The sequence below is a fragment of the Pelophylax lessonae genome (genome assembly GCF_965119305.1).
Source record: "Pelophylax lessonae genome assembly, chromosome: 5".
NCBI classification, from domain to species: domain Eukaryota; kingdom Metazoa; phylum Chordata; class Amphibia; order Anura; family Ranidae; genus Pelophylax; species Pelophylax lessonae.
In genome coordinates, this window is record NC_138772.1 from 338,363,614 (window position 1) to 338,375,930 (window position 12,317).

General features: G+C 40.8%; 1 protein-coding gene across 1 annotated transcript in view; it reads left to right on the forward strand.

Moving 5' to 3' along the window:
* Window positions 1–6,129, forward strand: part of NOL7 (nucleolar protein 7) — a 34,369-nt gene extending 28,240 nt beyond the window's left edge. Inside the window, exons 6-8 of the mRNA XM_082258189.1 lie at window positions 112–233; window positions 2,141–2,218; window positions 5,691–6,129. Coding sequence (XP_082114315.1) covers window positions 112–233; window positions 2,141–2,218; window positions 5,691–5,755 — 265 coding nt within the window. The 3' untranslated portion in view covers window positions 5,756–6,129. The remainder of the gene's footprint in view (window positions 1–111; window positions 234–2,140; window positions 2,219–5,690) is intronic.
* The last annotated feature ends 6,188 nt before the right edge of the window (window positions 6,130–12,317 follow it).

Sequence of the window (12,317 nt, forward strand, 5' to 3'; positions counted from 1 at the left end):
GTATTTTGAAAGTTTACAGTTTTCTATTTTTACATGTAAGACACATAAAACTGTTTGATAGAAATGAATGAATGTTTTCCAATCTTACATGGCATATTTCTTTTATCACAGTCTCCGTAACAACTATGAGGTTGTGCACCTGAATGATCAAAATGTAATAGATTTACAGCAGCAAAAAGCAAAGCAGTTCCTCCAGAACATGCTGTATGGAAAAAACAAAAACAGGACAACAGGTCTGTATTGTACGACTGCGGTGAATCCTTTTAGATCGGTCTGTGACTTTTATTTAAAGTGGTATTAAACTCCTCATTTTTATTTTCCATTATGTTAAAGCATTTAATATGTTTCCCTTGTTAATACCTTCAAAATCTTTTAAAAATGCGTGAGAATGGATGTCGGCTCTGGATGTCTCTTGCAAATGCGCAGTTCACAGTGCATTCACAGCACACTGCCTGTGCTGTGATTGCAGAATGGTCCATGCCATAATGGTGACTCCAGTGCACATGCATGCATTTAGAATTAGCAAGGTTGAAAGAATGTTAAATTGTTTGCTCATATAAATACTACTAGAATGAAAATTAACCTTTGTGTGTCCTCAGTTCATAACTCTCTCAGTAACTGTTTGATTAATTGACTAGATCAGTCACCCAAATGATAAATTATGCAAAATGTGCTGGAAAAGGTGACACCATGTTTAAAGTCTTTGAGAGCCCTACACACTGGGCACTAGATTTTACAACAAGGATAACCGCAATTTTGAAAGCAGAAAATAATAAAGGAAACGGAAAATATTAAAGGAACAGAAAATATTAGTGTTTTCAAAGGGCAAGTTCACCTTTTGGGGAAAAATAATAAATGCCCATATTTTTGCAGAAAAAATTGAATACATTTTTCCCTAAGGAGCCTGGAAAGCATTTCACCCATGATCAGTGGATCAGGGGTGTAATGCCAAGACTCCTGCAGACAAGCTCTGCAGCTTTCAGCCTGTACCTTCATATGTAGTGCTTGTTATCTAAATACAAGGCCACTCAATGGCTGACGGTTGTTGTATTTTGTGCATTCACTTTGAATGAATGACATGGTCGTGTGAGTGGAGCCCAGCACCGCTGCATTATTTTAAATAGTGACAGCAGGCGTGGGGAGAAGATTTCACACTCGCTGTCACGGAGAGGGGGGAGAGGCTGCAGCTACTGGAACATGGTACATTTTCCACCCTAAATACGGGTGGAACATATTACATGTTCCAAAGGGTGAACTTATCCTTTAAATACCAAAAAAAAAAAGTCACCTGTCTGAACACTCAAACTGCAAATGAACGATGCGTCTGTGTGGGCAGCGCCCAGCACGGCCACATTATTTTCAAATAGTGACAGTGGACTTGGGGAGAAGATCCTCTGCTCACTGTCACAGGGAGAGGGGGAGAGGCTGCAGCTATCTATTTAAATACCTAAAAATGTCACCTGTTTGTGTGTCTACATTTCACTATTTGATGCTAGTATGCTGGCCATCTACAGTACACAACAACATGATTGTTTTGATCATCTTTTCCACATAACAAGCGGCTAAATCTGGTGCTAGTTACTAGTTCTGAATGATTATATATCAAGTTTGAGGACCGGAAGAGGTTACCCGTAAAAGCAAAAATGTGTTCAGTTTACTTTCATTCATTGCATGGGCTTTTTCTTAATAAAGTATTACTTAAAATGTACAACTATTAAATACAATATACCTAAAATACATATATTATACATATATTATAATACAAAATTGGGTGTCCAGCTCTGTTGGGCAGATATTCTTATAATCTGGTAGACCGGTTCCCTGAAATAGCACATTTTAGCTAGAATCCCATACTAGGCTACATTTTCATTGGTCATCAACTAGCCATATAGACATGTGGAAAACGTTAATATGTGACTTCTGTTATAAAAGCACCAATGTCAAAGGTCAGGAAGAAAAGTAGTAAAGCAGCTCTGAAGTTTCCATCTTTAAAGGCAAGTCAGTAGTGGCAGTTCCAATTTTCCTGGTCAGACACCTTTCCTTTAAGCTACACAGTAGGATGGTTGCCTCCTACACCAGTTGATAATATGCATAACCTCTTACAATTTTGTACTTTTGTTTTTTTTTTTTTTTTTTGCAGCAAACGAATTTCTTTCTATTTCAAGAAAAAAGGCAGCAAACAAAATGCCGGCAGTTACGTTTATGGACAACTCCTGGGGTATGTAACCAACACCATTTCTTATAACGCCATTATTTTATTTATTTATGTATGTAAAATGGGCCTAAAATACCATACACTATAAGGGGCGAAATGTTTTCCTGTGTAACCGTGCTTGCTTTTTTGTGAAAAAAAAAAAAATCCTGTTGTGTTGGCATATTTACTGTGGGGGGAATTATCAAAACTGGAGCAGCTGTGCATAGCAATCAATCAGCTTCTATCTTCAGCTTCTTAAGTTAAGCTTTGAAAATGAAAGATACAGTGGTGTTCGAAAGTCTGGGCACCCCAGGGAAAATTTGTATTAATGTGCATAAAGAAGCTATGGAAAGATGGAAAAATTTCCAAAAGGCATCAAATTACAGATTAGACATTATTATAATATGTCAACAAAAGTTAGATTTTATTTCCATCATTGACACTTTCAAAATTACAGAAAACAAAAAATGGCGTCTGCAAAAGTTTGGGCACCCTGCAGAATTTATAGCATGCAATGCCCCCTTTGCAAGGCTGAGACCTGCCAGTGTCATGGATTGTTCTCAATCATCGTCTGGGAAGATCAGGTGATGTCAATCTCAAAGGTTTTAAATGCCCAGACTCCTCTGACCTTGCCCCAACAATCAGCACCATGGGATCTTCTAAGCAGTTGTCTAGAAAACTGAAAATAGTTGACACTCACAAAGCTGGAGAAGGCTATAAGAAGATAGCAAAGCGTTTTCAGATGTCAATATCCTCTGTTCGGAATGTAATTAAGAAATGGCAGTCATCAGAAACAGTGGAAGTTAAAGCAAGATCTGGAAGACCAAGAAAAATATCAGACAGTGCAGCTCGCAGGATTGTGAGAAAAACCAATTCAAAACCCACGTTTGACTGCACGATCCCTCCAGAAAGATCTGGCAGACACAGGAGTTGTAGTACACTATTCCACTATAAAGAGATACTTGTACAAATATGGTCTTCATAGAAGAGTCATCAGAAGAAAACCTCTTCTACGTCCTCACCACAAAAATCAGCGTTTGAACTTTGCAAATGAACATATAGACAAGCCTGATGCATTTTGGAAACAAGTTCTGTGGACCGATGAGGTTAAAATTAAACTTTTTGGCCGGAATGAGCAAAGGTACGTTTGGAGAAGAAGGAGCACAGAATTTAACGAAAAGAACCTCTGTCCAACTGTTAAGCATGGGGGTGGATCAATCATGCTTTGGGGTTGTATTGCAGCCAGTGGCACAGGGATCATCTCACAAGTAGAAGGAAAAATGGATTCAATAAAATTTCAGCAAATTTTGGATGGTAACTTGATGCCATCTGTGAAAAGCTGAAGTTAAAGAGATGATGGCTTCTACAAATGAAAATGATCCTAAACACACTTCGAAATCCACGGGGGATTACATCAAGAGGCGTAAACTGAAGGTTTTGCCATGGCCTTCACAATCTCCTGACCTCAACATAATTGAAAATCTATGGATAGACCTTAAAAGAGCAGTGCGTGACAGACAGCCCAGAAATCTCAAACTGGAAGACTTTTGTAAGGAAGAATGGGCAAAGATACCTCAAACAAGAATTGAAAGACTCTTGGCTGGCTACAAAAAGCGTTTACAAGCTGTGATACTTGCCAAAGGGGGCAGTACAAGATATTAACTCTGCAGGATGCCCAAACTTTTGCAGACACCATTTTTTTGTTTTCTGTTATTTTGAAAGTGTAAATGATGGAAATAAAATCTAACTTTTGTTGACATATTATAAGAATGTCTAATCTGTAATTTGATGCCTTTTGGAGATTTTTCCATCTTTCCTTGGCTTCTTTATGCACATTAATACAAAATTTTACCTGGGGTGCCCAAACTTTTGATCACCACTGTAGAAGTTGATTGGTTGCAGTGCACAGCTGCTCCAGTTTTGATAAATTCCCTTCACGGTGTCTTCCACTGAAAATTCATTAAGGCTTTAAGGGCTTATTCTTCAACTTGGCTTTCACTATTGGAAGTGCAATTTTTCAGAATGGTGTACAAATGAGGCACAAAGTCCTGCATCTAAATAATAGGGAGCAAATCTATCAATATACACTGTGTTTGTGTATGTATTATAAAAGATGATTTTTGCAGGTGTTCTTTTGTCCAGGAAAAGATCTCCAGCAGTGCTATAAACACTACTTGGGATTTCAGCGCAGCAAGGATCAACCAACTTTGTTCTGTAATTTTCTGCTTTTTAAAGAGCTAGAACATAGAGAAATTTGTGAATGGCAAAGATGTACTGCCTACTTTTAACCACTTGCCGACCGACCGCCCGACGCAGATATACTGCAGAGGCTGGCTCGGCTGCGCGTACCGCCGTACCTGTATGGAGGTTTGCGAGAGCGCCCCTTTTTAGGCAGCAGGGAAGCTGATTGCTGCCGGGCACCCACGATCGCTCTCTGTGGAGAGAGAACGAGGGTCTGCTGTGTGTAAACACAGCAGACCGTTCTCTCTGGAGTGAACAGCAATAAATAGGTGGATCACAGGTCTCGGTGTTGATTCCACAAGCCCATCCCCCCAACGTTAGAAAACACCGCCTAGGGACACATTTAACCCTTTGATTGCCCCTGGGTTAACCCCTTCCCTGCCAGTGTCATTATTGCAGTAAACGTGCATATTTTTAGCACTGATTATTGTAGTAATGTCACTGGTCCCCCAAAAAGTGTCAAAAAGGTCAGTTAGGGCAGTGGTCCTCAACTCCGGTCCTCGGGGCCCACTAACAGGCCAGATTTTAAGTATTACCTTGGGGAGATGCAGACTAGAATACTGCAATCACTGAGCAGCAAATGAGATCACCTGTGATGTAATTTAGTTATCTTGCAAACCTGGCCTGTTAGTGGGCCCCGAGGACCAGAGTTGAGGACCACTGAGTTAGGGGACCGATCTGTCCTGCTAAAAATCGCAGATTGCCGCCATTTCTAGTAAAATAAATAAATATTTTGTAGATGCGATAACTTTTGCACAAACCAATCAAAATACGCTTATTGGGGTATTTTTATCAACCAAAAATATGTATCAGAATACAAATTGGCCTAAAAGGATGAAAATATTAGATTTTTAAACATTTTTTTGGGGAATGTTTTATATAGCAGAAAGTAAAAAATATTTTTATTTTTTTTTCAGAATTGTCGCTCTTTTTTTGTTTATAGTGTAATAAATAAAAATCGCAGAGGTGATCAAATACCACCAAAAGAAAGCTTTATTTGTGGGAAAAAAAGGACATTTTATTTAGGTACAGCGTCGCAATTGTCCGTTAAAGTAACGCAGTGCCGAATCGAAAAAAAATGGCCTGCTCATTAAGGGGCAAATCCTTCCGGTCCAGAAGTGGTTAAACAGGATATTTTTCATGCATGTTATTAGTGAGAGCTTAACCTCATGCATTCCTTTAGTAAACCCACCCTATTGTGTGTAGACTGTTGTGGTAAAAATGTTTGATCACCATTTATTATTTTTACAAACAGGAGAAGAGGAGAAAGAGAAAGCGACAAAGTTCAACCTTCAGTGGAGGAATAGAAAGAAACTGTGAAATTGCCATAAACAAGACTGTAAATTGCTGTAACCCATTTGTTGCACAGTGTATGTTTTCCTGACCTCCACTAAGAAATAGTTTTTCTTTAAACCATATGTTCTACCACCTAATTTGTGTATGTGTTGGTAGCCAGGGGAATAGCTTCATGTAACTGGGGGCTATGACTAGATGGGAAATAAACAGACCTGACCCCACATAAAGGATAGCAACACCTTTTTTGTCTCTTTGCATTTTGTAAAGTCAGAACCCAGCCGGTGAGCTCTGTGTAACTCTAAACAGTTCTGCTTTTCACAAACTTTCTTCTGTATCGGTACACTTTCCAGTATTCAAACTTCTTAATAATTAAAGGATAAGCTAATCTTTTGGAAGATGTTCCACCCACAGTTCGGATGTAACATGTTCCAGCTGCTGAACCCCCCCCCCCCCCCCTCCTCCTCCTGTCACAGTGAGAGGAGGATCTTCTCTTTATGAAAATAATGTGGCCATGCAGGGCTCCGGCAGTTTCCTGTGAAAGCATAAACTACAACCATTGTCAGCTATTGCAGCTGATGGCTTGTAGTCTGAATGGACTGCAATGTTGCTAACGAGAGGCCTTGTAGTTCTACTTTCCAGTATTCAAACTTCTTAATTAAAGTATAAGTTAACCTTTTGGAACGTGTTCTATGTTCCACTCATATGTAGGGTGGAACGTGTAACATGTTCCAACAGCCGCAGCCTCTCCCCCCTCTTCCTGTGACATCTCCCCATGCACGCAGTCAGTTTTTGAAAATAATGTGGCCGTGAGGGGCTCCACCGACATGGCTGCATCATTCATTCACAGTAACCTGTGAATGCATGACCTTCAACTACCATCAGCCACTGCGGCTGACGGCTTGTAGTTCTGAATGGACTGTGAGGTCACTGATGAGTGGTCTCATAGTTCATTCACAAGCCCTCTAGCTTATAAACAGCTAGCCCCTATGAAGGTGTGGGCTGAAAGCTGCAGAGCATGTCTGCAGGAGTCTGGCATTGCACCCCTGATCCACTGATTACAGATTCAATGCTTTCCAGGCTCCTTAGGGAAAAAATAAATCTGCACATTTTTTTTTCCCTGCAAAAATATGTTTATTATTTTTTCCCAAAAGGTGAACTTATCCTTTAAAGAAATATGACCAAAGCTCTTTTGGTCATACTTCTCTTCTGGGTCACAGTATTGCACTTAGCTCTGCACTCCTGTGACTCCGATTCCAATGTTAAATAGCTGGTCCAAGCTCTGCAGGGATCCCAACAATAAAGTCGGAATCCTAAACAGCAGCTGGCTCAGCCTCTCGGTGTGCTGCTGGGAGCCTGAGCTAGCTGTGCCCGCCCCCTCCACAACCCCATGCACCAATGAGTGCTCAAGGAGCAGAGAGCTGATGACTGTTTATGGATATCAGCAGGGGAGCTTCACATGTCACTGCTTAAAATGGTTGTAATCTCTTGCATATACCCAGTGAAGTGACTGGCCTCAGGTGATACACAAAGATTAAACAAATCCTCCTACATAAGTTGTACATGTTTATCTGCAGTCTTCTCTACTTCCATTCAAATGCTAAATAGTTAAAGCAGTTGTAACCTAAAAAAAAAAATATCTATCCTGTTCTATTAAAGTAGGATATACAGCATAGTGCTTGTGCGGAATCATTTGTCCCTCTCTTTGCTGTAAAATACCTGGTTGATCCTGCCTGTTCCTGTGTCCCCTGTATGTGCTGACTACGGTAATCATGGCTGCTGATCCATGATACTGTGCTCAGTTTACGTGCCTCCATCAGCCTGATGTCTCTCCCTCCCTGTCTGTCAACTTTTGAGTTGGTGCCGATCTGCTCCCCTTCCCTCCTGCTGCCATTCTGTGAAACATAACTCTGTATAATTACTAGAATCTCCTCTGTTATATGCAGCTATGTTGCACAGTATCTGTGTTTTTATAAAATTATGCAGCTCATCACCTTATAGCAGAGTGCTACTGTGTGGTTACGTGACCGCCCGCTGCTCTTCTCCTCTCCTCCCGGCTGCCGTCAGAGGGGAATCTCAGCCCCTCCCGCTGAAGTCCTCAGAACAGGGAAGAAGAGCGGCAGGACGTCATGTGAATGCCCAGCGACGCACTGAAAAAAGGTATGGCGCTGCATCAATTTGTTAAAACAGACACTGTACAACATAGCTGCATAAAACATGGGATTCTAGTAATTAGTAATTACACAGAGTAAAGGCTCGTACACCCGAGTGGAAATTCGGCTGGGAAATTTCGTCCGACGACCGATCTGCCGATTTTTGGCTTGTTAGTATGATGCTTCCGACAACCGACTCCGACTTTTCGGCCGAAACAATTCTGGTGTGCAGGCTATAAAATTTTTGTCGACCATCAAAACACGTACGATTTTCGTCTCATTAGTATAGATTTTGATGGGGAAAAATCTTATGAGCAAGTCTGGGCATGCTCAGAGATGAAAGAACACATACAAAGCAATCCAACACATGACCTCACTTCTGAAGTAGAATTCTGTCGTGCGGGAAAATTCGTGTGCAGTCTAGGCACATTCCAACCAACAGACACGACTCTGGACAAAAGATGGACAACCGGTCGGCGGAAATTAGTTGCGTGTGTACGAGGCTTTACTTTACAACCACTTCAAAGCTTGTCTGAAAGTTCAGAAATAAGGGGGCAGAGCGTTGAAGTTACACTCAGCAAAGCTCAGTGAGGAGAGCTGATTGGAGGGAAGGGATGCACACAGCATACAGGAACAGAGCTGAGGCCTCCATTCACAATTTTCACAATTTTTCTTTTAGTGTGAGGAAAACCTGTCAGAAGTGACTCATGCTGATAGCAGAGGAATGAGGTAGCAGGCAGAAATGACACTTAGTGCTGTTAATTGAGACATGTACACACTATAGAGGGATATGATTTGTTCATATTTCATGTCTGAGGTTTACAACCACTTTTAAGCTTCAGATGTGAAGCAGTATAGATGTAGCAGTTGCTATGCAGTTTATGGGTGCAGAACTTTAGTAAGGCAAAATTGGAAAGAGGTACCTGAGCTCAGGTATTTGGGTAGTGATGGGACTGGAGAATCTTCCCTGCAAGATTCTGCAAAATAAGAGTTACCTCACCAGAGCTATAGCAGCTTACTCTGGGGCTTATTTTCTTGTGCAGGAGACCAGTCACCTGGTGCACAGGCAGCTGGGTGGTGCTGGCATTACTACTATTGCTACTGGCACCTTGCTTTTGGACTGTGTTTTCAGGTATTTGCATGGGTTATATAAGAAATGAATGCAATATTATGGCAAGAGGGATCATCAGTTAGAGAAATATAGGAAATATTTGTGCCTGATGTTCAGCTTTTAGAGCCCATTCAGACTAGCGTGACTTGTCAGCCTGACAAGTCGCGGCCATTGAGTAATACAGGACACGTTCTAATAGGAGCGACACAAGTCGCTCCGACTTAGAAAAAGGGTCCTGTACTACTTTGGGGCGACCTGGGAGCGACTTGCATTGACTTCCATTATGTGAAGTCCCTGCAAGTCGCGGTGCACGCGACTTCACAGGTCGCCCCCCAAAGTCGGATCGCCTCAGTGTGAACCGGCTCTAAATGTAGATTGACTTTATGGTAGAACAGAAAACATACAATGTTGGGGCTCAGAAATTAATTTGTGGATTATTTTTTTTTATGTTATGGATTTCTGTGAAACCAGTTTTATTATCATGTACAGCTGTACACAAGTTTAAATGTATACAATTTATTTTCTTCTTTATTAAAAAAAAACTTTTTTGTCTTAATTTAGTGACATTCTGCAGATAGCATGACAACTATAGCTGTCTTCAATCTGAATGGAATCTTTTCTTGAATGGGGATGACATGATTCATAGACATTCATGCGGTCCCAAACTCTGCGTCACATATCCTCCTGTCCTATATTTTAATGCAGCTCATTCAGGCCAGCATGAATGTGCATTTATATTTATTTAGGAGTTGAGATTAACAGAATATATACATACCACAAACACACTTCATTTATACTGATGGACAAAAATCTATTTTTCTATTTGGCCCACATCCACACTGTAGTTGTAGACAGGACAGTTTTACATAGTACAGATTTCGCCATCTGCTGATTCTGATTTTGGGAACCAACATCAGCATATTGGGAGTTAATTTGCTGCAGTGAAAGTGCTGCACACTGGCAGGTTTATTGCTGCCTCAGAATAGAAATAGCCTAGCCATTGACCTCAGAAGATGTTAGAGATAAGTAGTTAAGCACCATATAGCAGATGGAGTGCTGAAGGCAGCTGATTTACTTCATTTTTTTTCCTCGCTCAATCTACAGGCAAAGGATTTTGTTTGGGCTGTGATCCAGATTTGGTGTAAGCAGATTGAACTGTGTTGGGTGCACTAATAGAAACATATTGCTGCAACTTCATTTGTTCTATCTGAACCTGATGGCAATATACAAGAAAAAGGGGGGGGGGAAGCATAACTATATATACAATAACTTCTAACAAATGTAATAAACCAAAAATACATACAGTGCATAATTTGTTTCCCCCAGAAACTCCTTATAAAAGGTAATTTGCAGTAGCTCTTCTTACTTTCTAAAGCTACATATACAAAGGTTGTTTTAGCCAAATTTAGGTACAGTGCTTCATATAAGTGTTTTCCCCCTTTCACCTTTTACATATTGTAGTGTTACAAATTGGAACTAAATGGTTTTCAAGTAGAGCTAAGCCCCCACAAATGAATGGTCATTTTTTTGTAGAGCACTGCAAGTAAAACAAGATTTTTTTTTTTTTTGTTAAAAAAAATACAGTTGCTTCTTTGATTTCTCTTCCTGTACTGTACACCTCCTATCCTATTATTATACAGGCTTTATATAGCATTGTTTGCTCAGTACTTTACAATATAAAGGCAGACATTACAGTTACAATACAGTTAGGAACAGTAGGAATCAGGGCCATGCTTGTTAGAGCTTACAATCTAAGAGGGAGGGTCAAGTAAAAAAAAAAAAAGGTAATAACTGTAGGGGATGAGCTGATGGAGAAAGTAAAAACACTGTATTAATTAGAAGCAGGCTAGGCTTCTTTAAAGTTAAGGGTTTCAGGGATCGTCCAAAGATGGATAGATTAGGAGATAGACTGATTGGGGTAGGGAGTTCCAAAGGATGGGAGAAGGTGACAAGGGGGCTAAAGAGCAGGAGGTCTTGGGAGGAACAGATGCAGTTTGGATGTAATTTTGGGGCCAAGTTAGTGATGTAGCTGGGGGCAGAGTTTGGGGATGGCTTTGTAAGTTTTTAGTGTATTGAATTTTATTTGTTGGTTGAGCCAAAATCAGTAGAGAGATTGGCAGAGAGGGGTACTAGACACGGTACATTTGGTAAGGTGGATGAGTCTGGCAGCAGCATTCAGGACGAACTGGGGGGGGGGGATAGCCTATGTAAAGGTAATCCAATGAGGAGAAAGTTGCAGTAGTCGAGGCGAGAGATACAAGCTTTGTGGTGTCAGTGATTAGAAAGGGGCGTATTTTGGAGATGTTGCAGAGGTTTGAGGCAGAATGATTTGTACAGGGATTGGATGTGGGCCTGAGAGGACAGTTCAGAGTCCAGGGTTACCCCTAGCACCAGGGATGGACTGATAATTGTGCCATTAATCTTGACAGAGAAGTCAGGGGAAGGGGGCATGTGGGAGAGGAAATATTATGCGCTTGGTTTTGGATAGATTGAATTTGAGGAAATGGTGTAACATCCAAACTGGTAGTCTTGTCAGTGATACGTGAGGAAACTAATAGGGGTGAGCTGAGGGGTTGAGAGATAGATATGGGTTTCATCAGCATATAAATAGCATTGGGAAGCTATCAGCTGAATTCAGTAGATGTATGCACCCTCCAGCAGCAGCTGAGTGTCAAAAAGGGCCTGGGCACACATGTTCTTTGTGCGATGCATTTTGGTGCCATTCATTGTAAAAGGCACCCCAGTGCAATTGTATAGTACAGCACACCACTCGTATACCTTCCATTGGGTTGTTAGGAAACACAATGCACATATGAATGTGTGCATTAATGTACCACAATGGAACACAAAGTAGAACTATAGGCAAAACTTTTTACAGTTTGGATAGAACAAGGAATGGTTATAACCCGTCAGGTTTTTTTTTTTTTTGCCATCTATGCCCCAGTTTGGAGATTTCCCTTCACCTCCTGTCCCATAGCCAAACAGGAAGTGAGAGGAAAACGAGGCAATTCCTTGGGGACCCCCAGGTCACCAGAACTAATGTCTGCATTTTAAGATTTCCCATCTATTACTTTTCAGGGGGCAACCCAAAATTTGGCATTTTCTTTTACTTTTACTAATAATGGTAAACGGGACAAATGGAGAGGGTGAATCTCCTTAATGGGCAAACAGACAGCAATAAAAACTGACAACAAGCTTTCTAATCCCTCTGCACGCTACTCAAAACTAAAAATAAAATTTTGCCTTTAGTTATACTTTAAGCTGGAATGGGCCCTTTACTATGGTTGTGACAAATCCCACCACTATGTGTCAGATTGCAGCCATT